Below are 27456 nucleotides of genomic sequence, written 5' to 3'. Positions count from 1 at the left end.
CTGAGCCTGGTTTTATCACAGACTAAACCCCAAACCCAGCCCCACCTGAGGAGGGCTGCTGGCCTAGATTACAAACTGCTCCATAAAGGCATGGATTACGAGCAGAGCTCTGTTCTGGGAGATCCTGGGCCTCCCATGACTGCTGATGCTGGAATGTTCCCGGTACTGTTGTGGCCAGTCTCTACCATCAGTTCCACTAGCTGGCTAGTCAACACTCAGCAGCCTAGGCTATGGCCCCTCCAGGACACAGAGTCCAGGTTAATGCAATGAGGGTGGTTTGGTGGCACCTGTCCAGTGAACAGCGTGGGCCCATGGGGTGCTGAGGTTTGGCTCTGTCAGCAGAAAAGCCACGGGCTCCACGGGGCCTCTGGCTTCAGCCAATCTGAGGCCCTTGCTGGGGTGTGAGGTGGGGTAGAGGGAACCCATGGCATATGACCCATTCTTTTTGTAAACAAATGTTACTGTTTGTGTTTAGGTAATACATGTTTATTATAGAAAACACAGAAAAATATTGTAAAGGAGAAAAAAAATGCACCTATAATTTCATCTACCAAGAGATGACCATTTTGACTTCTTGGGTTGTTTCCTTTAGATTATGGTTTTTGGTGAAGGCATATGTATTTATATATACATATTTTATAAAATCCATTGGCTATTCTGTTGCTGCCACACATCCACTGCAGCTCATATCCTTGACAATCTTCAGGAATGGGTCCCAACTGGTTAAGCCAGGGAGCATTTGCATTTCCCCAGCCACTTGATTAGATCATGGATGGACCTAGTGAGATATAAGGAGACTTTTGCTGGGGGTTTTGGGAAAGAAAGTTTTTTTTCTCTCCTGAGAAGTTTACAAAAAAAAAAAAAAAAAAAAAGATTTCCCCTTAGTTAGATATGAATGAAGAAGTCTGTGGTGGTACTGGTTACTACTGGCAGCCATCTTGACACCATGCAGGTAATTGGGCTAATGATAAGCTGATGTTATGGAAGTAGAATGGAAAGAGATAAGGTCTTGGTGACTTTACCAACCAGATCAAACCTCACCTGAAGCCCTCCCTGCCTGGACTATTTTGTTATTTGAGCCAACAGATTCCTTTAATTGTTTAAGCCAGTTAAACTTGAGGTTTCTGTGACTTGTAGCCCAGCACATTGCAACTCCCAGCTGATATTACTGTTTCATAGCTTTTTAAAAAAATTTGATACTACAACTATGAACATTCTCCATGTCATTCAACAGTATGCTGCATCATTTTAAACAATTGCTTGGTTCTCTACCCTAAGGAGGTATCACCATTTATTTAACTCATCCTCTGCTGTGACAGGCTTCTGTCTTCTCTCCAGTTTTTCACCATGATAAACAGTGTCTTGATAAACATCTTGACCTAACAATTGATTCCCTCTCTGAAGATTACTTTGGGTCAAATTCTGAGAAGTGGAATACTGGGTAGAAGAAATATTTTTAGGGTTTTGATTTATTGTGTCAAATTGCCTTTCAGAAAGCTTGGATGAATTCCCACTTCCACAGCAGTAAATAGGGTGTTAGACATAGCCTGTCATTTCAATAATCTGGATAGAACCAATTATATTTACTGTGTCCTCATGCATTTATAGAGAATGGATATTAAATAACAGCCCTAAGCCTATTATTATTATATCTTCACAATCAAGTCAGTGAATGGGAGGTAGCAGGATATGAACAAAGGGCAGAACTGACTTTTCCACTAGGCTCAGCGTCTAGGGCCCATCATACTTTTAGAGGTCCACAAAAATATTTTAACTTCTTTTAAAATCGGAAGAAAAAAATGAATAAGTAATCATGAATCCAGCCTGGATTACATTCATTTTTTAAATCAAGGCAGTTGTAAAATCCAATATTTAATATATGTTTTTTAATAAAAGAAGGGGCCCAGGAAGGCAAAACTGGTCATAATGCAGCCTTGGTTTGATGTTGAGGAGGATTCTGAGTCCCAGGCTAGATTCAGTGGGAAAGAGCATTGTGATCAATGTGCTGTGTCTGCCTTAGGCTTGAAGAGGGGAAGTAGCATCCTGATCTAGTCATCTTTGTCTTGGTGAGATGAACACAGGCATGCTTTAGGTTCAAATCCCAGATCCACAACTTAATTGTTTTACCTTCTTGAGTCTGTTACCTAACTTGTAAAACGGAGTTCATGGGGCCTTTCTGAGGTACTGTTCTAAAGAGCTTTCTAATGTGTATTAACCCTTTTATCCTCCCAGCCCCGATGTAATATTCCCATCGCCACACGTGTGCTCAGGAAATTGAAATCCAGATCGGAATTTCATCCAGAGAAATAAAAAACACAAAAAAGGATTCCCCAGGCCTCAGTTTCCCTATCTTCAAATCGGGTGTCTGACCCAGAAACTCGCGTGTCCGTCCGCCTCCCGCCCGCGCCCCCTGCCGGCATGAGGGGGCACTGCCTGGCCGCATCCTGTCGGAGCGTCCATGCTCTCGGTCAGCAGAGGGAGGGTGGACACTCTCGGGGCTGGGAAAGTAAAGGGCTGAGGGCCGGAGAGGAGCCCAAACCCCGCCGGGAGACCGCGGGCGGCCCCTACGCAGGCCCTGGGCGGAGACCGAAAGCTGGGGGCGTGGTCCCTAGCGGGGTGGGACCTCAAGCAGGGACCTGGCCAGCTCGCGGGCCCAGACGTGGCGCAGTGGCCGGACGGTTCACCTCTAGCTTGCGGATCATCTTCGGCCGGGTTTCAATGCGCCTCCTGCTGCTTTCGCCGCCCCTGCTGCTGCTCCTCGCGGCAGTCGCGGCCGCCACCTCCACCTTCCGGCCCGACTGGAACCGTCTACACGGCCTGGCCCGAGGCCGGGTAGAGGTGAGTGCGGCGGCCCCCAGGCTAGGAACCACCGACCCCTAACCCCGTGGCCCCTTGGCTTTGGAATCACCGCCCGTTCTGACCCAGGACCCTCCTGACTCCCATGTCCCCCTCGGCACCAGGACTGTCCCTTCCACTCCTCAGCCCCAGAACGCCCCAGCACCCACCGTGGAAGCCCGAGACAACCCATCTTGAGGCCTGGAAATCTGAACCCCTCCCCAGTTCCCCATCCGGCCGGACATCGGGCCCCAGACACGTTGGCCCTGTCCCCTTCTTCTGGCCTATGACTTTCCCAAATCTGTCCTCTGGAGCCCAACCTCCCATCCCCCCATCACTTCTCTTTTTCCTGGAATTCCTCCACACCCCAGTTCCGGTTGGTCTCACTCCCTTTGCCTGGGGGACAGAAGACTTTCTGGGAGCCTCCCTGCCACCTGGCTGGGAACTGCCTTACCAACTCTTACTCCGCAACAATCCCCCCACCCTCCCCTGCCATGAAATGCCCCACCAAAGTCCCTGTGTGACTTGGATCATCACAGACCCTCTCTGGGCCTTAGTTTTCTGCCTGAAAAAAGTTGGGTGGGGGGCGGGGGCGGGGAGGAGGGAGGACTAGAATGGGTAATGCTGGGGTCTGGACTCCCCTTCAGGGAGTACAGGGAGGGGCCCTCCCAGCCTCCTTTGTTGGGGAAGCAACCAGATGGTCTGTAGGGCTAGGCTGCAGGTGGCAGGGAGAGCCAGCTCTGCACCGGATGAGGTAGGGACCAGATGGTAGGTGTCTCTAATAGGGCCTCTCAGGGAAGTTCTGAGCTGTTTCCTTCTGGTCTGCCTCCACCCTGAGGTTCTAGGGGCCAAAGACCAGGTCCAGGTCTCTATGGCCTGAGGGGGTAGGGTGATCATTTCTCTTGGGCATTGGGCGTGGGTCAACAGTCAGTAAGTTGTGCAGGCAAGAGCCCCAAGGCTGGTAAGTGCCCTTTGGGTTTCTGGTCTTGCTCCTCTTTTCCTCTGGTGTGGGTGGGCCTCGGCTTCCCCATCTGTACAGAGTTCCTCCTTCTACCCACAAGGGGCCTCCATTTCCACATCTTAGGAACTGCTGTTCCAGGGAGTAATTCACAGCTCGATCCAATGCCCAGCTGGGGAATGAGGGTGAGGGTAGATGTGTTACTCCTGACCTATGCCATTTTGTTCCCCTCCAGACATGTGGGGGATGACAGCTTAATCGCCTGAAGGAGGTGAGTTTGAAGGAAGGGATCCCCAGTTTTGTCCCCCCTGAGCCTCTTGGGCAACATGGTCCCAATGACCGGGTGGGGGAGGTTCCCTGGGCTGGGAATCAGGAGCCTGCACATGACTTGCTGTGTGACCTCACTGGGCTTCAGTTTCCTGTTGGTACCTGAAGATGGTTGGGGTCTGATGCTCTGGTTCCTCCCCAGGTGAAGGCCTTCGTCACCCAGGACATCCCACTCTAGTATCCTCCTGTTCTGGGGGAGGGAGAAAGGGGAGGGTATCTGCAAGAATCTCCTTCCACTTAACTTCACAGATAGGGATGACCAACGGTCTTCAACTGACAAATGGGATTGATTGATAGTGGCTGCCCAGCGGATTCTGAGGTGGTCTTGGATTGGCAAGAGAAATTGACTAGTGATGACTGCCACAGACACCGGCACAGAGAGGAGGCCCCCTTACTTCGAACCCTAATTTCCTCACGTGTAAATGGGTATCCCTGCCCTGCTTGGGCAGACGAGGTAGTGTTCACATCGACAAGTCCCCGGGAAACCCCACCTGCCTCCGCCCACCACTACCCACCTTAACACCATCTCCAGCCACAACCTGGTAATGAAACACCTCCCGGGGGCCGACCCGGAGCTTGTGCTGTTGGGCCAACGCTTTGAGGAACTGGAGGTGAGGCCTGGGGAGGTTGACAGGGGGGAGGAGGGGCGAGAGGCGGGGTCCGGCGCGCTGACCCCGCCCCTCTTCTGCTTCAGCGAATCCCACTCAGCGACATGACCCGCGAGGAGATCAACGCGCTGGTGCAGGAGCTCGGCTTCTACCGCAAGGCGTCGCCCGACGAGGCTGTGCCCCCAGACTACCTGCGGGCGCCCGCTAGGCCCGCCGAAGGCGCTCCTGACCGCGCTGACCTGTAGGTCTAGGGGCGCGGCACCACCCTGCCTGAGCCCTGGGGACAGAATGAAGCGCTCAGCGGCCCGGGAGCACCACCCTCGCTGAGGGCCGACGCCCAGTCCCCGAGCCAGCAGGGATGGAGTTGGGGGGGGTCCCTCCTAACCCTCTTTCTTCCCTTCCCAGCTCCACTAAATCCCCTTCCGCCTTCAGCGAGACTCGACTCCTTCTTTGCTGCGGGCGGGTGAGGAATAAGAGCTCCCCGAATACCCATGGGAGACCCCGCGTCCCCAGCTGCTTGGCTGCCAGAGTGGGGACATGGGCACACCTTGCCCAGCTGCCCTCCATTCAGCCCCCCAAGGGAGGGAGAGAGGAATCAGGGTCGTTGAAACCCAATAATTTATCAAAACGCTGCGTGTGTATGCGTGGGAAGGTGTCGCGACAGACAGGGCAGCTGTGGGCAGGCGCACAGGGAGGGGACGGTGCCTGGATGGTGGGGGCAGCTTGCCGCTGCGGCCTTGCGGGCGGCGGGGAAGCTAGACATTCTTGCCGCGCAGGCGCAGCTCGTGGCGCCGCAGGTGGTTGTAGAGCGACTGCACGTAGGTGAAAACGCACTTGGGGTCTGGCTTCTTGCCCATGATCATCATGTCCTCCACCTCCACGAGGGGTACGCAGTCCACCAGCATCCTGCGGGGAGGGGGGCACGGGGGTGGTTGTCAGTGCCGGCCCCGACTCTTGCGGCGACCCTCTACCCAGAGGTCTTTACAACGCCGCAGCCCGCTGGTCTTCCATAAACTCGACTCCTGATTGACTGAATGGGGGAAAAGCCTTCTAGGAAGGCAGAAGCCCCAGGCCCCAGCCACCCAAGCCTGGAGGCACCTCTGTGGGGAGCAAGGCCAAGGCATGTGGAGGTGAAGGAGGAGATCCTTGCCCCATCCCAGCGCCCAGGCGCAGCAGACCCAGTGCAGGGTTGGGGTCTCAACCCCTAGCCCTGGGGAGGGCCTCACTCCAGACCCCGCCCACTTCTCTCTGGAGGGCCGCCTCCTTCTCACCCTCAAAGGCACACTCCAGCTGGCACAAGCCTCTCAGTTGGGCCGTTGTACCCAAGGGGCCTCAAATCTTTCCCTGCACCCAGGACCCACTCCAGTGACCCTCTGGGCCCAGGATTATCTGCCAGCTCCATGGCTTGGTACCTCCTGTAGAGCAGCCTGAGAACCCCCATCTGCCTCAACGGACATCCCTGCTGTGTGAGATGGTGGCCAGGGAGGTGTGTGTGTATGTCTGAGAGACAGTTCTCTAACCCTTATTACCCACTTGGGTAGAGCAGGGGAAGCAGATGAGTGTCCCAATCAATACAGACTGGACCAACTACATCACATTCAGGGGCAGGACTTGCTCCCTCCCATGTGCCATGCCTGGCATATAGTTAGCACTGTCAATGTTGTTAAGTGAGTTTCCTTTGGCAGGGAAGGCATGAGGGCAGGAATTGCTCCTGTTCCCAAGACACCCAAGGGCCCAGGACTACCTCCCATCTTGTGCCTTCAAGGTCAGACCTTCAAGGTCAAACAATGTAAGGGCTGGGGCCTACTCTCAGCTCACCAGGACTCCTTTGGGGAAGAAGCCTGGGAAGCAGGAGACCTGTTTCTGTCAAGGCTCTACTGGCCAGCTGTGGAAGCTAGAGAAAACCCTGCCCCGTGACTCAGTTTCCCCATTTTTCTGCAATAGTATAGTCATTCTTTGCTTCATTTGAGTCCTTGGAAGCACCTAGGATGAGTGAGAGGTTTCTGACTCTCTTGTTGAGGTGCTATGTGCCCTTGAGGTCGTCTCTGCCCCAGCTTGTTTCAGCTGTACTACGGTGAAGAGGCGGCCTCTCTCTGCAGCTTCTTCCAGCTGTGGCTATCTCCCCAGGGATCCTGGCCTCTCCCAAAGTGGAGCTCCCTCCCATCTCTGGTGTCTTCCCTGGAGACCTTATAAAGCCATTGTTTACACCGGGGCTCACGGCTCAGGGCTCCAGCTGCCCCAGTGACAGGCCAAACACCAGGCAATTCGAGCAACAGCACGGCTGAGTCACACTTTCCAACTGGAACAGGGCCGGACTGGGCCCCTCTCCCTCCAGGCTGGCCTGCTGGGCAGCAGCTCCTAAGTCCATATATGACCTGGAGACAGCACCATGCCCATCTTTCCCTCACCTGCACAGCTTCTCTGAGTATATGTGTGCACATGTGGGCTGCCCCCCACAATGGCTGCAGGCCCCAAGGGGCATCTGAGTGCACTGCTAGCTCTGTCCCTGATTCACATTACTTTAGGCAATCCCCCTTCTCCCTCTGGGCCTTGGTCTTTTCTTCTCCCTACAAAATGGGTGGGAAAAGTGATGGCGCAAGGAAGACAGCCACAAGGTGGGGAGTCTGGAGTTCCAGTTTTTGGCCCTAGCTCTGACCTAACAACCCCTGGCATGCTCTGAGCCCACCTCTCTCCTCTGAGCTCCTGGTCTGTAATGGGCAGTTAGCTCAGGATCTGAATTCTCTACTGTGGCCCTGAGGTGAGATGACCAGACAGGAAGTGCCACAGCTGGCTTGGGGATCCAGGACCCCCACCAGAAATAACTTCCTGTTAAACTGGCCTCGCTCCTGAGCTCCTCAACTTGGAGCATGGCACCCCCAACTTCCCAGTGCACAAACTGGAGGCCTGGGAGGCTTCCCTGACCCTCCTTCTCCCTCCCCAGTGGGTCCATCAAAAAGCCCATCCCTCTGCTTAAGCTTCTCTAGCTGTCTAGTCCGTCCCCTCCCTCCCCATCCCTCATCCAGGCCTCACTCAAGGATTGTTCTTCAATGCTACTAGACCACATACATCCCTTCTCTGTTTGAAAACCTTTTATAACTCTTGTTGTCCTCAGAAGGAAGTTCAGACTCCTGACTGTGACCCCTTCCTCCCCCTCACATCCAGACTAAATAAACTTCCTTCCCTTCCTGGGTGTGCCATGCCCTCCACCTCCCTCGACCCCACCCCTGTGCACTGGCTGATCCCTCTGCCCGGGACTCCCTCTCCCTCCTTTAGCCTGAACTTGTCATTCAGATGCCAGCTTAGTTTGCACTTTTTTGAGAGCTGTCCTGGACCTGCCAGCTGGGTCGGGTGTCTCCCCGGGGATCCCATGGCCTCCTGGGCTTCCTCCATCTCAGTCCTGCCCACCTGGCTCATCACTGCCCATTGAGGAGAATAGTCTTGCCTGTGAGGTCCTGAACAGAAGATAAGGCCGTGCCTGGCTCCTTCTGGCTCTTCTCAGGGTCCCCCTGCTTCCCCACCCCCACTCCCGCCATTTCCCTGGCTTTTCTTTGTGCCCCACTGAGCAGATTCCAGCGGGGCAGCGTAATGGGACAGGGGAGTAAGGCGGCATTCCTCACCGTGGGACCCCAGCAGGGGTTAGGACTTTTTGGTTTTTACCAGCCCCTTCTGGACCAGACAGCGGTAGAACTCCTGGATGTACGTGTACACGCACTTCCAGTCAGGCTCTCGAAGCCGCACCATGTCCTCTGTGTCCAGGAGCTGCGGGCAGTCCGCATGGGTCCTGGGGAGGGTAGGGGGCCGGGAAGGGGCAGGGGGGCGGGGCCCGAGCGGGGCAGCAGGGGAAGAGGCAGAGAAGAGAGAGGGGAGGAGAACAGAGAGACACACACATAAACACACAGAGACATGAGTTCAGTTACGTTCTCAGTGCTGCAGTCTGCCAGCCCCCCGCATGCCCCCTCCCCATTGTGGACGTGCCGCTCACTACCCATCACTAATGGTGTGCAATGCAGACAGGGGTGGGGGGCCAGATCAGTCACAGGTGCAGAGAACTCTCGGGGCAAGCGGGAGGGAACAAGGGGTGGGGGCGATGGCGTTGGCGCTGAGGTTGGAGAGGAGGGCTGTGCCCCAGGGAGGGGGGGGTGAGGGAGGCGTGAGAGGAGGTGGAGGGAGGAGAAAGAGGAAGATATCGGGGGGGAAACCAGAAAGAGAAAGATAGAGAAAGACAGACGGAGGAGGGTGCTGAGGGTGAGGTGAGCAGATGGGGCAACGATTCCAAAGTGGAGGGCTTGCTGATGTCCTATATAAGCCTCTGGCAACACCTATATAGGCTGGGCGGGCACGGTGCCCGGGCCAGGATCCTCCTTTTGGAATCTCCAGCCGGGATCCCGTGGGAGCAGGAAGCTCTGGTGATAGTGGGAGGAGAGCAGGACAGAGAAAGGGAGAGATAGAAGGAGAAGGGGACAGAGGGAGGATGGAGGGGATATGGACAGGGCCACCTGATGGGCCTTGGCCCAGGCTGGTAGGCGGGCCTCTGGCTCCTTCGTTCCGGCGGGCACCTGGCACGCTCAGCAACAGGTGGGTGGGGTGGAAGAGGATGGGGGCTTTCTGGGGAAGGGGGTCTCAGCCGCTGAATGACAGTGCAGCTGACCAGCTCCAGGGGGCCTCGGGGCAGCTGGGCCCGGCCCAGATGCCCAGCCCCAGACGCCCAGCTGACACCAGCAGGGCTGGGACCCACACTTACTCAGCAGATGAGAAGGCCACCTCGAAGTTCTGGCGCCGGTTCTGCGGGCTGAGCTGCCCATAATCGAAGGCTTCAGGGAAGAAGTTGTGCACCAGGGCACAGAAGGCCATCCCGTCACTCCAACTCGAGGAGAAGTTCTGGATGTCCACATGCTACGGGTAGTGGGAAGACTGGTCAGCTCCCTATGTCCTCCACCTTCCAGTGTTTTGTTTGTTTTGTTTTGTTTTTTAACCACACCATGAGGCATGCATGCAGAACTTCCCCAATCAGGGATCAAACCCATGCCCCCTGCAGAGGAAGTATGGAGTCTTAACCACTGGACGACTGGGGAAGTCCTCACCCCCCAGTGTTTTGGTAATCCAGATCTAGGGCAACTGAGCTCAGAGAGGCCCTGTAGCTTGCTCAAGGTTGCACAGTAGGTAGCCTCCTCCAACTCAGTTTGTTAACTCCCATGTCTGTTGCTTAGGGGGACAGAGTGACCAAGAGGCCCAGCACCACCCAGCTAAGGCCATGGTCATGCCCTCATCACTCCTTCCCTCATGTACAGAAATTTACCCAGTGCCTCCGACAGAGCAATGAGGTGGGGACTCTAAGGGTGGGGTCTGGCCCTGAACCGTGCCCACCATCCAAGGGCCCTCATTAGGCCCTGCCACTTAATCACTTATCCTGGAATCTAGGGCATGTTATGTGTCCTCTTTGAGCCTGTTTCATTCCAGAAGAGGAATTCCCATCTTCCCTGCCAGACATGGTGGCTGTGAAGGGTACAGCTGCAGTTGGGGCCTTGTGAGGGTGAGGAGGCCCTCGCCTGGCCACCTGGTCTCACAGAGCTCACCTCGTAGCCACGCGTCTTGGCTCGGCACCAGTCCAGCAACATCTGCTTGATGCTGTTGGCACTGGGGACACCAAAGCTGGTGGAGCGCTGCACAGCTGCGCGGGGTCCGCCAGAGCTGCTGCGGGGGCGGTGTCGGGAGCGGGGTTACAAGGGGCGCCTCTTCCATTGGCCCACCGAGTAGGCCCCCGCCCCGCCTTCTTTACCTTCAGGCCCCGCCCCCCACAGCTCCAGCCGCTCCCTTCTCGTCTCTGGCCCCGCCCACCACAGCCAAGGCCCCGCCCCACCCACTGCTGCTCACCACGCAGTGCCTTCCTTCTCCAGCTTCTCAATCATGGCCTTGCGCGCCTGGGAGGCCGAGGTCTTGGGCAGGCTCTGCGCCTTCATCAGCTCTTTCTTCTTCTCCGCCTGGAGTTTCTCCAGCGCCGCTAGACTGCCGGGCCGCGGGCTGGCCTCATCCTCTCGGTCGAAGATACTAAGGGGTGGGTATGCCACTGTTAGGGCCGGGGAGGGCCGCTCCTGAGCCTCGATCCCCACGAGTGAAGGGAGGGGCCTTGTCACACTCCAGACCCTACACTCTTGTGGTATCTTCACCACCGGCAACGCCGGCCAGCAAGGGAGGTGCTCTTATCATACCCATTTTACAGAAGAGCAGACTGAGGCTCAAACGACAAGAAAATGGGAGCCAAGCTCTTTTCAACAGACTTGGACCCTGGGGAGTTTTCTGCGAAGGCTCATTGTATCGTCAGGTTACAGGTGAGCTTAGATTCTGGGCCCTATCAACTAATAATGACAACCAATGTGATAACAGTAATGGTAATAATAATAATAGCTAGTGTCTGTTGAACCTTTTCTATGTGTCATTTTAAACTTCACAAGAGTATGGAGGGACTCTTACCACTTCCACTGAAGATGAGGAAACAGAGGCCTTTGGCCTTAGATTTCAGAGAGCATGAGGGGCAGTGCAAGTACTTGAACATAAGTCTCTGACTCAGAGTTCCTGGACCCCTCTGGTTCCCAGCCTGAATTCTGATCCTACCTGCCCCAAAATGCTCTATAACATAGGGTGTATCCCACCTTCATGGGGCTAAGATGTAAAGATGCTCTGTGACATGGGACATGGTCTGCAGACACTGGGAAATGGCAGTGCCACCAGCAGCTCAGTGTGGTGGGGAGGCTTCTCTAAGACCCCGAGCAAATCTCTGGCCTCCCCCATGGTGCGGTTGAGAATTAGGTGAGATGGCAAGGCAAGCAGAAGTGGTTTGACTCCCACTCTGCCCCTCCCTGGCTGTGTCCCCTCTTGTAGAATGGGTGTGCAGTGAGGTCCCCTGAGACACTGACTCCTCCGTGGTCTGGGAGTGGGTACCTGTGCTCACCTGCCCATCTTCTTGGATGACGAAGAGGAAAAGGTCTTAGTTTGCATCATGGTGCGGCCACCACCATCTGCAAGAAAGGGGAAGGGGAGCAGGGTGAGGTCCTGGGCTGGATGTGGGAGATGGGGCGGGAGGCTGGTAGAGGGATGGAGGTAGCCACAGGCAGAGAAGAGAAAGTGATGGCTGGACAGAGAGACACACAGACGGAAGTTCGGAGAGAGAGTTTGAGGAAGGTGGGCTGGCAGGCAGGCATGAGAAGACGCCGGGCGGCCTTACTCTCTGAGCGCCTCACAAAACTCGACTCCATCGTGGTGGTGTGGGCCGTCCGTCTGCCATCATCTGCGGGGGCAGGGATGAGAGGAAGGGTGTGAGGGGCACAGGGCCCAGCAAGGTAGATATGTTCCCACCCTGAGCCCTGAGCCCTGCTCGGCCCCTTACTGGAGTGGACGAGCCGCTCGGTCTTGGTGACAGTGCTGACGGCTGAGCCGTCAGCTGTCTGTTGGCTGTGTCGCGTGGTGGTCATGGTGGCCGTGTTGCCACGGCCCTCCCCTGGCCGGGCCCGTGTCTCTTGCAGCCGCCGTTCCCGTTCCTTGTCCCGCTGGTCTGGGCGGGGAATGCCCCACGCATGCCCAGAAGGCCACCATCGCCCACAAAGCACATATGCACGGGCACACAGGGCACACAGATGGGATGGAGGGCAACTTGTTAGCAATACTGAAGACACAGGGGACAACGGCCCTCTCTAGAAGTAGCTGGGGGTGAGGGGGTAGCTATAACTTGGGAGGGAATGGCGGGGTGTGGTGCACTCAGAAACAAGGGGACATGGAATAGCTGAACTCAAAGGGAAAGTATTTGGATCCAAGAAGGGAGTTTCTGTGGGAATGAATAGCTGAGTCCAGAGGGAGTATCTCCATCTAAGGAGGAAGCAGCAGAGGCCAGGGAAGGAGAAGCTGAGTGAGGGCAGTAGCTGAGCGGGCCTTCAAATAGGTCTTAGCAGGGAGAAGAGCAGCTAGAGGAAGAAATATCTAAATCCACGGATGGAGTGATTGTAGGTATCTGAGAAGCAATTCGATCCAGGGAAAGGGTAGTTGGAAGAGAAGCGGACAAAGTGGGTAACTGGGCCTAAAGAAGAAGCAGGTGGGTGGGCATAGAGGCTGGGTGGCCATCCGTGGGCCCTGCAGGAAGCAGCTAGATCCATAGAGGGAGTAATTGAGAGTATCTGGAGAAGCACATGAATCTAGAATCTGGAAGAAGGAATAGCTGGGTCTGGGGAGGAAGTAGCTGTGTTCAGGGAAGGGGAAGCAGGGAGGAAGCAGAGGCTAAGGTGGTCATCAGTGGACCTTGAGGAGAGAGAAGCAGCTGGGAGAAGGAGTATCTGGATTCAGGGAAGGAGTACTTGACAGAACTTGGAGAAGCAAAGAGGAGTAGCTGGGGGAGAGAGTAACTGGGTCTACGAAGAAGAAGAGAAGCTGGTTCTGGGTCTAGGAAGCGGGAGAGAAGCAGCTAGGGAACGGAGCAGCTGGATCTGGGGGAAGGAGGCAAGGGAAGAGCTGGGTCTAGAAAAGGAGAAGCTGAGTCTAGAGAAGAAGCTGGGGAGGGCGTTACTGAGCTGGAGTGTCCACGAATGGACCCCAGTGAGGGGAGCAGCTGGATCTAGGGGTGGGGCATTGGGCTCTCTACCTCTCTTCCTTTGTCGGAGCTCACGTAGCGCAGCCCGGATGAGCTTCCGCTCCTCAAAGTCCGTAGTCTGATCCAGCTGCAGACAGAGTCCCCGTCATTGCCTATCTGGTGCCTGCTGGCCCCGGCCCCTGCCAACCCCCAGTCCACCAGATCTGGCCATACCATCTTGTCCAGGACACTCTCATCCTCAATGGTCGTCAGCTCCTTGGTGCTCAGAGGGCTCCGCCTCTCTGGTGCTTTGTCCACGCGGGTCTGCTCGGCGCCATTGGCCACCTCCACTGCTGCAGAGGGGGGCTCTGCTGGTTCTGGCTCCATCTGTGTGGTGGGGAGAGGGCATGGACTTTAAGCAGGGGTGTAAATGAACCCAACCATGCCCCAAAGTACAGGGGGCCAGGCCCTGGGGCTTCTGGCACGGCCTTTGAAATACCACTAGCCAGCTGGACGGCCTGCCCAAGGATGACCATGTTGATGTCAGGCTCACAGAAGAGGCACTGAGAGCCTTGTTGTAGGGCTTCCCATGTACCCGGAACTGTCTTAATATAATTAAGGGAGGCAATAATGGTGATTTCCATTCAGTGGTGAGCACTGTATGAACACTAGGTATTTTACTGTCCCTATTTAACAGAAGGGAAAACTGAGGCTCAGGGTAGCTGCATGACTTGCCCACTGTCCTTCTATAAGTGTGATGCAGACTGGGATCTGAGCTGAAGCTAGCCTAACTCCTGCATCCGAGTTCCTTCTGCTGCTTCATTCCCAGCCCCCTCCCAGGCAGGCTGTGCTCTGTCTGCCTGCTCCCAAAGCCTGGGTCCTCCTGGGCCAGTGCCCAGGCAGCAAGCACATGCCCGCCCTCAACACACCAAGTGAGCTGGACCAGGGCCCATAGGCTCCTGACCAGGTGTCTGACCGGGTCTGCCCAGAGCCAAGTCCTCTCTGAAGCTCGCCCCTGCTCCCCACACCCACTAGCATGAATCACCCCCTAAGGGGCCTCCAACCCCAACCTAGCCCCCCACCCCTCTCAGGGCATCTTCCCAGCCCCTTGCAGACAAGCCCCCAGCCCAACTATCAGAGCCCCTCCCCTCCTGGCAGGGCCTCTCTGTTTGCTGTAAGGGTAAGGAGAGCCGAGGTGGCAGCTGCTTCAGGGAGGCTCGGCCTGGCAGGGGCAGGGAGTGGGGGTGGGGCTGGAGGCTGGGCCCCGGCCAGGGGCTGCCAAGGCAGCCGCCACGTGTGCCTCAGGGCCAGAAGCCTGGCACCATCTCGCCTCAGTCTTGGAGCGCTAGTGCCCCAGTCCCCTGTACAGATAGGTAAACTGAGGCTCAGAGAAGGTGGTAGGCCACCTAGGGTCACTGAGCAGAGGCAGAGCCTGGCTCAAAACCACCCGCCTCCCTGCAGCCCATAAGGACTTACGAGACTGCCGCTGTGGGCAGGGCTTGCAGAGGAGCGGCGGCGGGTGCTGAAGGCAGGCGGGTGGGCCACGGGGGTCCCAGCATCCTCGGCCGCCTGGAAGAGGGCCTCAGGGTCGGCAGCGGCCAGGAGCAGCTCACTGGGCTCCAGCTCGGGCTCAAGGTCAGGCACAAGTGGGACCCCCAGCCGCAGGCTCAGCACCTCCACCTGCCTGCCCAGTGCATCCAGCCGCCGGCTCAGTGCTGCCGTCTCCGCCCGCAGCTCTTCAGCTGCCCGGGCCACCGGCTCCACGGCCGAGGCAGCTGCCTCAGCTGCCTGGGTCACTGCCGCCCGGCCTGCCTCCGCCACTGCCTGCAGCTCCTCCAACGCCCGGCCCAATCTCTCCTCGAGGGCTGCGTCCAGCTCAGACCTGGGCCCCGGTACCCCCGGCATGGTGATGGTGGGGGCTCTATGGTGGGGTGACGAAGGGGGCAGTGGTAGGGGCTGCTGCTTCTGTCTGGCAGAGTCAGTCTTTGCAGCTGGCCTGAGGGCGAAGGCAAGGGCAGTGGGCCTGCCCCGCCCCTGCTGGCCTCCCAGCCCGCCACCTGCCAGCTGGGGCTGTAGCCCAAATAGAAACCTATTCTGGGCTCCCTCTGGAGGGGGCAGTGGGGGAGGGGTGGCCTGCTCAAGCAGGCGGACCGCCAGGCCTGGCCCTGGCCCTGCAGAGATCACAGACTGGCAGTACAGCAAGCCTGCACAGGTTCTGAAGGACTGCCGAGGCCGGGGCCCCATGCCCCATAGGTGGGGAAACTGAGGCAGGGAGCAAGGCATGGGCCTGTCTGGGCCACCATGTGCATTAGCCGTGAGGACCCAGTCTGCCAGACTCCAGAGCCTGCGTCCTCTGCCCTCATGCCATGCTGTTTTAGAAAGCCTTGAACCGATGGGGGCAATAGAGGCACAGAGAGGCGGGACTTAAGCAATCTGCAGTAGCAAGTGCCTTGTCCCCGAGATAAATGTCCTCTGCCTGCCTCTGGTGCTCAGATCCAACCACAGACTCTGAGCAAGTGCATTACAGGCACACGATCTGCCTCCCCTTGGTTCTGGATGGGGAAACTGAGGCAAGTAGGTGGTCATACCTGGCGCTCCCTGTGGCACCTCCCATCCACCCCAAGGGCCTCGGCCACGCTCTCCTCGCTCCCTTGGCAGAGAGCAGTTAGGTCCTGCTCTGTGAGGGGAAGGGTGCTTTCCTGCCCCCACCCTCTCCCTGTCACCCTTGAGAAAGCCCAAAGCTGGCTCTAGCCATTTCACCTCAAAGTCCCATTCAGCCCCTGGAACAGCACAGAGGCCATTACCTGGGCAGCTGGGCGGCCCGCTGGGGATCCCTTCCCAGGCTGAGCTCCCAGCCAGCTGATCCCGGGCTCCAGAATGAATAAGGGAGGGTGCGGCAGATTCCGTTCCCGTGGCACCTGCTAGGCTGCTGCCTCACCTGACTGGCACCCCCTTGCCTGTCCCCCCTCAGTGCCTCTGCCCAGCACCCCCCCACCCCGAGATGTTGACGCAGATGGTAATCACTAATCTCCAATCTCCTAACGGGCCAGGCTGATCTTGGATGAGCAGATGAGCGGCTCTGCACCTTGGGGCTGAGGTTCAGTATAGGCTGGGAGCAGGGCCACTGGGGCTGCTACAGGAAGAGGGGGGCAAGCCCTTATTACCCTTCTCTGAGCCTCAGTCTTCCCATCTGTTCACGAGGAATGAACCGACCAATTCTGGAGTAAGGACCAGAGATCATCATGTGGGAAGCTTAAGGCCAGTACAGAGTGAGCTTCTGACATGTCTAGTGGCTGATAGGCGAGGGTCTGGCCTTAGCTCTGCCATCAACTGTCTGTGGACTGTGGTCACCTTCTCTCTGTGGGCCTCAGTTTCCCATGTGTGCAGTAGGGGAAGAGCAGAGCAGAGGAGCCCTGAGAGCCCTGCACCCTGAAGCAGTCTACATGAGGTGGCTGATGGTGAGGCTGGTGGGGTGAGGAAGGGCTCACCTTAATGCTGCAGCCTCCTCGGCTACCAGGGGAGGCATGGCTGAAGCTGGTGACGTGAGTGACACTGCCCAGCCGAGCCAGGTTCCCAGGGCTGCTGATATGCGTGATGGTGCTCTTGCCCCCACTGCTGGTGCTAAGGAGGGTGGGGGGCGCCCGCAGCCCCAGCGTCAGTTCTGGATAGGGAGAAGGACTACGGTCAGGATCAGGTGGGGTGAGGGTAATGCCAGTCCAGGTTGATGGCGCCCGTTGCTCCCAGTGCACCCTTTGGAGACACCCTGAGCCCTGACCACAGCACCTGTCCTATGTGCAGAGCTGGGTGGCTGCAGGCAGTCATCCCCAGCAGTGGGGAGGCAGTGGGGAGGCCTACCTGCCCTCTGGTTGCCTGTGGGCAGCAGCACCCGGCCCGTGGAGGCCTTGCCCCGGCCATCCTTGATCTCGATGGTGAATGTGGTCTTCATACTGGCCCCTGGCTCAGCAGTGCCCACGGCCACGGCTAGCGGGGCACTGGGCGCCTCTGAGCGGGCCATGGGCCCCCCTGCTCTGTTTTCAAGGGGCCTGACAGCCAAGCCCCGCCCCCTGGGGCCCTCCTCCCTGGGGCAGCTCTGAAGCTGGGCCAGGGGCCGGGCTGTTCCTCGCTGATCCTTGTTGAACTGGGAGGAGGTGTCACTGCGGCCCCGTGAGGAGGGGCCACTGGAGGAGAAGGCAGGGGTGGTGCTGATGTGGGAGGAGCCTGGGAGCCTTGCAGGGGTCGAGGGACCTAGGGCTGCCCGGAGTGGGCCTTCCTGGAGCCCAGCAGCCATAGGAGAATCAGATGTGAACTTGCGCACACGGTCCCGTACGGAGCCAGCCCGCTGGAACGGGGAAGGTCCGCTGGCAAGGGGAGTGGGCTCTAGAAGGGACAGGAGGGCTGTCAGTGGTTGGATGGGACAGGGACTGCCCAGAGCCCGGGGTTGTGGGAATTGGCAGTACCTCGGTTCTGGACTGGCTGGCGGGGGCTCAGCACAGACAGGGAGCGTTGGCAGCGGCGAGGGCCAGCCAGGTCTGGCAGCATGGGAAGGCGGTGGCGGCCATGTGGGAGCAGAGAGAGGAGAGTGGATGGTGGGGTCCACCTCTCATAGTCCTCTCTTCCACACCTCCTCAGCCTCCCAACCCCTTCCTACACCTCAACCTCCCCAGCCCACCCTGCATCTCCCACAGCTCCTAGCCTCCCCACTCAGCAGCGTCTCTCTTACAGGCCCCTCCTTCCCCGACCCCAGGATAACTTGGACACTCCTGGGGGCTGGGGCTAGGCTTGGGCTGGAGGAAGGGTGCCCAGATTCTCCCTGCTGATGGGGATGGTGGACACCCCCCTGGCCAGCACTGCCCACGGCTCCAGCTGGGAGATGGGTGCACTCCCTTATTGGGGAAAAGAATGTGCCTGAGGCCTGTTGCCTTTCAAGGCTGCAGGGAGGCCTCTGGCCATGGCGGGGGGGAATGGGGGGGCAGGGGCGGGGACACCTCAGGAGCAGTGGGAGGAGTGTCAGAGCCTGCCTGGACCTGAGGGCACTGGAGCCATCTAGACACAAGAACCCATTTTCCAGGCAGGGAAGGGGAGGCCCAGGGAGGCAGATGCCCCTAGCTATCTCTGCTGGAACCCTACCTGCTCTCTTTGTGTCGGAGGGGCCTTTGGTAGGGCCATGGGCAGCAGGGGGCTCTGTGGGGCCAGGCAGGAGCTGCAGAGGAGACACGGCATGGGCAGGGCCTGACTCCCAGACTGGGGAGCTCATCTGCCTGGCATCCCTGCCCCTCATCTAGACTCACCTTGTTGACCACCTGCCCCTCCATGCTGGGGGTGGCTGGAGGCTCCTGGGGCTCAGGGCTGGCAGCCCTGGGAGGGCTGGGAGGTGGCTTGGGGCCGCCCAGAGCCTCAGTGGCAGGGCACGGGGCCTCGGCAGGCTCCAGTGGAGGCTCAGGAGAGGTAGTGGTGGGTGAACTGTCGGCTGAGGCAGGTGAGCTGGGTGTGCCCCCAGGTGGGGCCCGAAGCAGTAGTGTCACTGTGGTCGCGTCATGGCTGGTGCCATTGGGGGCTGGGGTTGGCTCTGGGACCTCTGCCTGCTGCTCCTGTTCCTCTGGCTTCGGCACCTGCGGGAGACCCGTGGGAGACCCACAGGATGTGGCCAAGGCTCTCCAGGCTGGCAGGCACCCAGGGCAGGGCACGCAAAGCAGAGGGGCTGGACACGGTTTCCTGCAGGCACATCTGCACAAGCACGGTCACTGGCACACCATGGGCCATCTTTGATCCCCACTTCCCAACCTCTTGGCACTGCCTACTCAAGGGCAGTTCAGAGATGACCAGATCCTAATGGCAGGGGTTGGGGACAGCAGGAGACCTGCTGGGGGCTCCCAGACTTAATCAATTTCTAGCGTGGAGGCCCCTGACCCCTGGCCTCTGCCTGGTTAATTACGGGGTTAGTGGGTAGTCCTGCCAGGACCAGGGACCCAGCGGCCTCTGCTGGCCACTTACGGAACCTGCACGACCCGACCTCTCACCCACACTCCCTGGAGAACAGAGCCGACACTGGCCCCTGACAGCAGGACCTGATAAGCCAAGGTAAGGATGTGGGCTGTACGGAGGGGGAGGGGCAGCCTCGGATGGTTTAAGCTGGGCAAGTACCAGGGTCTGATTTTCATTTCAGGGAGATCCCTCTGTCTGCTGAGTGGAGGCTGGATGGCCAGTGTGGGGGTGGAAGGTAGGCGTGGAAGCAGGGAGGCCAGCTGGGAGGTCAACAGGGTGGTAATGAGAGACAGTCAGGAACCTGGGAGCAGTGTAGACAAGCTGGCTTTGCGGGGGAGGCCTGGGTAGAGACAAACTCTGGAGGGGAGACATGTGACCAGAAGTTGCCTGGGAGAGTGGGCAGAGGCCTGACAGAGTCCCACTGTCCCCCAAACACAAGCTGGGGGCCCCCTCAGTTAAGTACCCATCTAGCAAAGACACACAGGCGCTCTGTGCTGCTGGCGTCCATGGGCACAGGACCTTGCCCACACCCCTTACCTCACACCGGTCCAGCCTGTGTGCTGCCCGCCCCTTGCTGTCCTCTCTTGAGCCACTGTTGGGACGCCCGCTGCACAACCTTCCAGCCAATGTGGCGGCTGGAGGGAAAGGGAGAAGTGTCAGGTGAGTAGCAGAGGGTCAGGGTGGGGGGTTGCTGGGGGCAGCATGCAGCAGGGCAGGGGTGGGGCCAGGGCAGGGCACGTACCCTCAATCTCCTGGGCCCGTACGCGGCGGATGGCGGCTCGGATCAGCTTGCGTTCCTCGTACTCAGCAGCGCCTCGCAGCTGTAGGTGAGGGGTGGGCCACGGGTATGTGGAGTCCTGGTTCTCACCGGCCCTGCCCCCATCCCCTGCCCTGGCCCAGGCCTCACCAGTGTGGTCAGCTCCTCCACATCACTCATGGACTCCAGCCGTCCTGCCAGCCGTGCCAGAGCAGCCTGCTGCTCAGCCTCCCGCTGCTGAGAGCTGCAGGGACACCATGACTATAACCTCCATTGCCAGGGCCAGGTCATGGAGGATGTGGGCTGAGGGCACAGGCCAGGACAGGGTAACTGGAACCTTGGCAGAGGGGCAGGTAGCTGTGCACACCCTCTGGCTATACGCTGGCACATGCACGCCCATGGACCTGAGCGCTAATATCACATGGGCGTGGCCAGGACACCATGACCGGCACGTGGTCCGTGCCCACCAACATCCCTGTGTACTCCAAATGTGTGCCTATGCTGCCATTTGCACACCCAGATGGGCAGCAGACACCTGGCTCATGCCTGCCTGCACAACATGAGCTGAGCCCTGGCACATTCAGCCCCACCTGCATGTCCAACCCTTCGCCACTCACTGCAGCCAGTTCTCCTTGTTGTCCTGCCGCTCAGCACGGAAGCGCTTGGATGCCAGGGCCTCCTCCTCGCGCTCCAGCTCCTGCCGCTGCAGCTCCCGGATGGCTGAGCGGATGTGCCGCCGCTCTGCCAGATCTGCTGTGACCTCCAGCTGCAGGGCAAGGGGTGGTGAGGGGCAGGTCATTTTGGCTGCCAGGGACGGAGGGCGGGCACTGGCCGCCCACGGTTCGGCCTGGGGCACAATGAGTGGTCTGTCTCCACTCCCTCTGCCCCAAGCCCGTCATGTGCCTGCCTGCCCACCCAAACTTGGTCTCAGGGGGAGACTCAGATCATGCAGCGAGGGCTTCTGGACAGCCCACCGTGGACTAAGATTCACAGAGTGGGCAGCCAGCAACCACCCACCTGTGCCAGGTGCCAAGTCAGGCGCTCATTCCTGTGACTCGACTCCTGCCTCTCAGAGCCCTTCATCAAACCCCCAAGAACCAGGGAGTCGTGGCAGGAGGAGGGAGGCCATCCTATGGGCCCCTTACAGTGTCCCTGGGGAGGGAAGGGTGATTGGGCTGCTGGAATCTAGCTGTCAGCACGAGAGACTCCCAAAGTACCACAGCCCTGCTGATGGGTGGCAGCCTCGTCCACATTGGACAGATGGGGAAACTGAGGCAGGGGCAGGCCCTCAGGAGTCATAGCTCCCTGCCTGGCTGGGGGTTATTGTTCTCCCTGCACTGGTCCTGCTCTAGCCACCACTGAAGGGGCAAAGGGGCCAGGGCTCAGAGTGGGAGGGCCAACACCCCAGACAGATAAGGCAGCTGCACTAGGGTCCACCCAGGGCCCTAGAGAGGGCGTCCATGGGGGACAGGTGCTCCCACCAGCTTCTTAGCCTGTCACTCCCTGGGAAATTGGGGGTGGCTGGTCTAACCAGGTCCAGGAAAGGGCACCTCCTCTGGGCAGTCAGCCAATCATGTTGCCCCTCTCACTCCTCTACCCCCTACAGAGCCTCTGTGGCTCAAGGGAGAGAGGACAGGCCCAGGGCCCCCAGGAAAATAATGGCAGAGATAAGCCTCCAGTGTGGGTGTGCGCCAGGTGGGAGCAAGTATAGGCAGTGATTTCCTCCGCCTCCACCCCCACCCCCAAATCATCCAGGGGTAGGCCCAGGAACCCTCTACTCCCTTCCTTTTTAGCCTCTTTTCCCATCATTCCTTCCTGCTCCACGGGGGAGCCTGGTGGGAGGGGGAATGGTTTCAGCAGGGAGTGTGGGCTGACCCAGCTTAGCCATGAGCTCACTTGTCCCAGTCTGAAGAGGGTAGAGACAAGTGACAGAGCCCTCCAGGGAGCCTTCAGTCTTCACATTCCTGAGGAGATATGGGAGGGCCCCTGGAAGGCTCAAGCCCAGACCCCCAGCTGGCTCCAGCCCCAATCCAGTCCTGGCTGCATGGTCAGGATCATATCCTTAACATCCCTGGTCTTGGTTAACATCTCATTTGTCAGACGGGACAATGGCTTCCCTTTAGGGCAGTGGATGAGGATGGGGGCAGTGACTTGGGGTGCCCCCCCCCCCTTGCAGAGCAATGTATTGTCGGTTCCAGCCAGTCAGGAGGGGAGAGAAAGAAGTGAGGGCAAGTGAGGACAAGATACCCAGAGGCATCTGTAACATTTACTGAGAAACCATGTGCTGGATCCTGTGCTGAGCCCCTTACTTGTCCTAACTTCACAGAAACCCTAGGCAATTTATTACTCCCATTTGACAGATGAGGAAACTGAGGCTCAGGGGGAAGTGATTTGCTTATGGTCAAGTGACCTGAGCCAGGATTTGAACCCAGGTTTCCATGACTCTGGGGCCTTCCCTGGGCTGAGGATATCTCTGTGGCTGGGGTCTGTCTGCTATGGTGGGTACCTTGAAGATCCTTGTACTATACTGGGGACCCTTCCAGCCTGGACTAGAGATGCCCTGGGGCTTAAGGGGGCCTATCATGTGAGGGGGGGGTGGAGAAGGCTCACCTTCCCACCCTCAGTCCTGGCCTTGACTCAGGCCCAGAGCCCTCCGTGGTACACTAGGAGATTCCGGGCTTGAGGGGACAGCTGGTCCAGCCCCTCCTGTGCAGAGGGTAAAGAGGCTCAGAGACGCAATGACTAGCCCTTTGTCTCCTGTGTGTCCCTTCCCAACCCCCTGGGCTCCAGAGATGGGGTTCTCCTCCCTGAAAAAAGCCTGATGTGGGAACTTGGTCACTTCTGCAACCCCTGGGAGTCCCCCTCTGGAAAATGGGAGCCTCTGTCTGATCCCCCGAGTGGGTGGGGCAGGGTTGTGGAATGGACAACCTCATCCCACTGGTCACTCTCCCGCATGACCCTTCCCTTTAGGCCTGGAGACAAAGGTCCGCCCACAGTGTCCCTGATGTGTGTCCTGCGTTCCCCGTCCTCTCAGGCCCCACCATCCTGAGTGGAGGGGGCTGTTGTTGGGAGGGAAGGAAGTACAAAGCGCCATTGTCCACTGGGGGAAAGGGAAGGAGATGGGGGGGTTTCCGAAATTACCCAGTGAAATTCTCCTGGGAGGAAAGAGGGTGCTTCCTCTTCCCGGGGGGCCGGGCCTCCGGATACTTTGTACCCTCGCTGCTGGAGGCGTCTGACAGGCCCCCGCGTCTTCCTGGGCCTCAGACTCCCCACCAGCACTACGTAGGAGACTTTCCAGGCATTCGCTCAGTCCCAGCGCCTCCAGTTGACCGATGGGGGACCGGCCGGCAGTGAAGCGTGGCCTAGCCAGGGGGCGCTGAAGGCCCGCGGACCCCGCGACCGCAGCCGCCTGTACCGCCCACGCCTCTCCCACGCAGCCCCGTGCAAGGCGCCCAGCCAGGAGCCAGCAGGACAGGAAGCCGCCCAGGTTCCGCCTGCTTTAACATCCCCGGCTACAGAGAGGAAACCCAGGTTCACAGACTTAAGCAGATTCCGCAGGTCACCCAGCTAGTGAGTGTCGGAGCCCGATCTCGAACCCGGGACCGAGGCGGAGGGCGTCCCAATTTGTGGCGAAGGAGCACGTGGTGCTCGTGTCCCCAGGTGTCCCCATCCCGCACAGCCCCCCTCCCTGTTCGCAGGAATGTGCAAGAGCCGAGGTTGGGAGTGGGTCCCTGGGTCCTCAAGTCGGCCGAACGCTGGGGCTCGGGTCAGCTTTCCCTTATAAGGCCCGGCCCCGTGGGGAGGAACCCGGCTCCGGACGCCCCAGTTCCTGCCAGGAGGCCGGCGCACGGGGCGGGACCCTCGGCAGCGCTGGGGCGCAGTAATGGCGGGCGCCCGGCGGTGGAGGACCCCGGTCCCGAAATGGGAAAGACCTCCGGGGTCCCGAGACGAGGGGCGGGGTCTTGCTAGTCCTTTCCCAGGGAGGGGGCCGGGGTTGGGGGGGCAGACTACAGCCAATGCTCCGGCTTCTCTGAAACCCTTTTCCAGCACCCAAACCCACATGGGGCGGTGGGTGGCGGCTGGAGAACCCTGATCTTCAGAGTGGACCCCTAGAGAAGGGGATGAGCAAAGACCTGGCTTTCTCTCCACTACCCACATTAGGATTCTGACTTCCTGATGGGAGGTCGAGCTGACGTGATGGGACCCTTTGGAAACCCATCTCCCTCAGGCTGCACATAGCGCCTGTGGCGGTGGCAGACACCCAAAGTCTAAGGTGCTGTCCGAGGACACAGAGGCCGAGTGCCTTGGGTAGATGATGGCAGTGGCTGGGCACTGCCCAGTGACTGGGCTGAGCTAGCTGGCTCCAGCCCCTGCCTCCAGAGGAATGGTATGGGGGTGGGGTGGGTCATTTGCCTTCTCCCAGGGAAGGTAAATCTTTAATTTACCCCTTGGACAAGGGTCAGGGGCTGGGGGGTGGAGCCCTGGCCCCTCTTCCAGTTCCAGGGCACACTGCCCTTGCTGGTGGGCACATGCCTGCCCTGCTATATTGCCCCACATCCTCTCTGTGCATGGTATGTGTGTTGGGGGGGAGGGCGGGCTTCAAGAAGAAGCTGGGGAAAGGGGATAGAGTGGGCCCATCCTTCTTCCATGCCAAGATCTGGGCCCACGCCTCATTCCATCCCCATGTCAACTGTAGGACCTAGATATTATGTTCACACACATTCCCCCCACCTCCCATTTTACAGATAAAGAAACTGAGGCTCAGAGTGGGAAAAATGACAGATTAGAAGTCACAGTGTTCATAAGGGTCCCCAAGGCCTGTCTCTCTCTATGGGCTCTTCTGGACTTGACTTATCCAGGTCTCTTGGTCCCCCATGACCCCTTTTGGGGTTTGTTTGGATCCTGGCACACCCTTTTCCGAGCTGGGTGCGCTTGGGCAGGTGACTTCACCTGTCTGAGCCACAGTGTCCTCCTGGCTCTTGGAGCTACCGTAACCATTCTGTGGGATGGTGTGCTTAGCGCCCAGACTGCTCCCTGCTGTGCCCTGGCTTATTAATCATTGTTGCTACTGTTATCATTGGGCCAGCCTCCAGGGGTGGGTACTGCCCAGGCTGTTGCTTGAGAGAGGCAAATCCAGCCTCCCCACACCTGTGACTGCACATGGGTGAGTCCTCACCAGTTACTATTTTAACAGGTGGTGGCAGTCGGGGGCTGGGAGGAACAAGGCCTCAGCACCTGGCATGGACAAGCACATGCCACCAGGGCCTCTGCATCAGCCACGCGGAACAGGCCTAGCCCTGTTCCCCGGAGCCCTTCTCCTGCGCCCTCCCCCATCACCTCCTCTTGTCAGCTGAGAGGTATCCTGGACAGGCCCTGCCTCTCTGGCCTGTCTTGTCTGTCCTCATAGTAGGGATAATGGAACCACTTACCAGCTTCCGCAAGGCTCCCTCATCCAGCCCAGCTAACGTTTCGTCCGCCATCTTGCTGGCCCCTAGCTCCGTCCGTCCCCTCCTGGTGAGTTCCCCAGTGCCTTTGGCAGCTGACATCAGCTCAGGGAATTCTGCAGGGGACAGACATGAATCAGGCCTTCTGGGGCCTCTAGAAACCACAGGCACTTGGGCTTTGTGCCTCAGTTTCCCCCTCTAACCCATGATTATCCATTGGTGTCTAATCCTTATCTGTGATGTGACTCCTGGCTGGGAGGTGCCCTCTGCCCTTGGGTACTGTGCTGGAAAACTCAACAAACCAAGAGTAGGAGTCCCTGGTTCCAGTCCAGCCAGCTGGACTGCTAGCTTGCTGTGTGGCCTAAGCTGGGCCCTTGCCATATCTAAGCATCAAACAGGGAGGGTAGGGACCTGGATTGTGAAGCCAGGGCCCAGCAAGGCCCACCCAAGCTGTGCTCACCACCAGGGGGTGCCTACCACACTCCATAGCTTCCTGCCCCACCCACCCATCCCCAGGGCCTCCCCAGCCCCCACTCACCCCAAAAGCTCAACCTCTGGCTACGGGCTAAACCCATATCCAAGTCCTTGCTGCCTTTGCCACTCTCATTCCCCCAGGTAACTTAAGCCATTGGAGGTAACAGTCTGTCTTCTAATTCTTGAGGACAGCCCTCTGTACACACCCCTCTGTACACACCCCTCTCCACTCCTCCCTTTCCCGCCCTCCCCCTGATGCCAACTGCCCTGACCAGGCACCCGGCTCCTCCTGCCAGTTCACACACTTAGAATTCAGTTCCCCAGCTGGAAGGGCCTTCAGAAACTGATCCATCCAGCTTCTGGACTTAGGCAAACAGGATTGGAGAGGACCAGAGGATTGTCATGGGGGAAGGAGGATCCCAAAGACCCAGCGGGCAGGGAATGGATTTAATCTTGGCCACCTCTAGCTTCTGAAGTCCCCTTCCAAAGTGCCCTCAGGGGCTCAGGACACTCCCTCTTGCTCTATCACTGCCTATCAAAATGGCCCCCTAAATCCTGGCCCAGCCTCCCAGTGTAGCTCTTTCCTTCCCCCTGCAGCCCTAATGTCTTTCTGAAATTTGAGGACCCACAGCGTGACACACCGTAGGTGCTTAGTTAATGTATGGTGACTGAAATGGCCCCTGGATTGCCCCCGCTCCTGTTGATTCATCACTCAGTCATCCCTTCCCCTTCTCCAGAACAGTCACTTGTCGAGTCATCCCATCCGGTGAATGGGTCTGGGGGAGGTCCTAGTCCACACAGCTGGGGGGTTCTTCGGACTCTGCCTGTTCAAGTCGCTGCTTGCTTTTCCCATCCCTGTAGGCTCGGACAGGTAGCAACCTCCCAGCCGCCCTCTGCTGGGGTCCTTCACTTAGCAATCACCAGACTTGGGTTCTGTGGACACTCTGAGTTCCCCCATGTCTTCTGAGGGACAGGGGTCCCTAATGCAGAATCTAGGACACCCAGGGAAGTCTCTTTCTCCTCAGGGATTCCCACCGCTGCTCCACTTCAGTTCCATGGCTCCCTGTCACACAGTGTGAGGCCCCCGAAGATTGCGAGGGGTCTCAGAGGAACGTAGGAGCTTCCTCAGAGTTTCTGCCCCCACAGACTAGCACCCCTGGGGGTCGTAGAGCCTCCTGGAGGTCCGTGAGCGTCCTTCCCCCAAGTCTCAGAACTTTATCGCATGGGTTAGAGCCCCTGTGGATGGGTGGGGGCTCCCAGGTTCAGGAGTCCCAGAACCCTGGGAGTCCACCTATCCGGGTTCCACCCTCGAACCCGTCGGGGGTCCTGCTGTCTCCCGGAGGTCCGCACACCCACCTCTTAGTCCGGCCCGCCCGTCCGGTACGGGCTCAGTTTAGGTCGTTCGGGATCCAACAGATGGACTAGGAGCGGTCAGGCGGAAGGCGCCGCGACCGGGATGCCAAGCCCGCTCAGCAACCGTCCCCGGGATTCTGCAAGCGCCGCCCGTCCAGCCGCGCCAG

General features: G+C 58.6%; 2 protein-coding genes across 4 annotated transcripts; one reads left to right on the top strand and one right to left on the bottom strand.

Annotated features, from left to right (window-relative positions):
* The first annotated feature begins 2494 nt into the window (after window positions 1-2494).
* On the top strand, window positions 2495-5159 carry SELENOM (selenoprotein M). The gene is made up of 5 exons (XM_060119600.1): window positions 2495-2838; window positions 4029-4064; window positions 4263-4297; window positions 4653-4731; window positions 4815-5159. The coding sequence occupies exons 1-5, from the start codon at window positions 2719-2721 to the stop codon at window positions 4971-4973; spliced, it is 429 nt and encodes a 142-aa protein (XP_059975583.1). The 5' UTR covers window positions 2495-2718; the 3' UTR covers window positions 4974-5159.
* A 170-nt stretch (window positions 5160-5329) lies between these two features.
* On the bottom strand, window positions 5330-27427 carry SMTN (smoothelin). Of its 3 annotated transcripts, XM_060119599.1 has the most exons (21): window positions 27293-27427; window positions 25448-25578; window positions 20636-20784; window positions 20169-20262; window positions 20004-20082; window positions 19799-19896; window positions 18568-18888; window positions 18407-18479; window positions 17737-17808; window positions 17135-17656; window positions 16768-16940; window positions 13514-13666; window positions 13352-13427; window positions 12110-12274; window positions 11948-12010; window positions 11675-11741; window positions 10600-10773; window positions 10302-10419; window positions 9470-9621; window positions 8346-8509; window positions 5545-5634 (listed from the first exon to the last, which is right to left on the bottom strand). In XM_060119599.1, exons 2-20 carry the CDS (start codon window positions 25562-25564, stop codon window positions 8365-8367), a joined length of 2811 nt encoding a protein of 936 aa, XP_059975582.1. In that variant the 5' UTR covers window positions 25565-25578; window positions 27293-27427; the 3' UTR covers window positions 5545-5634; window positions 8346-8364. The 3 variants fall into 3 exon arrangements, with proteins under 3 accessions (XP_059975580.1, XP_059975581.1, XP_059975582.1); XM_060119597.1 differs by lacking the exon at window positions 8346-8509 and having other exon boundaries at window positions 5330-5634; XM_060119598.1 differs by lacking the exon at window positions 8346-8509 and having other exon boundaries at window positions 5330-5634; window positions 10302-10416.
* Window positions 27428-27456: the final 29 nt, after the last annotated feature.

The sequence above is a fragment of the Mesoplodon densirostris genome, chromosome 15, assembly GCF_025265405.1.
Source record: "Mesoplodon densirostris isolate mMesDen1 chromosome 15, mMesDen1 primary haplotype, whole genome shotgun sequence".
Classification (NCBI taxonomy): domain Eukaryota; kingdom Metazoa; phylum Chordata; class Mammalia; order Artiodactyla; family Ziphiidae; genus Mesoplodon; species Mesoplodon densirostris.
This window is presented reverse-complemented; position numbering and strand designations above follow the sequence as displayed.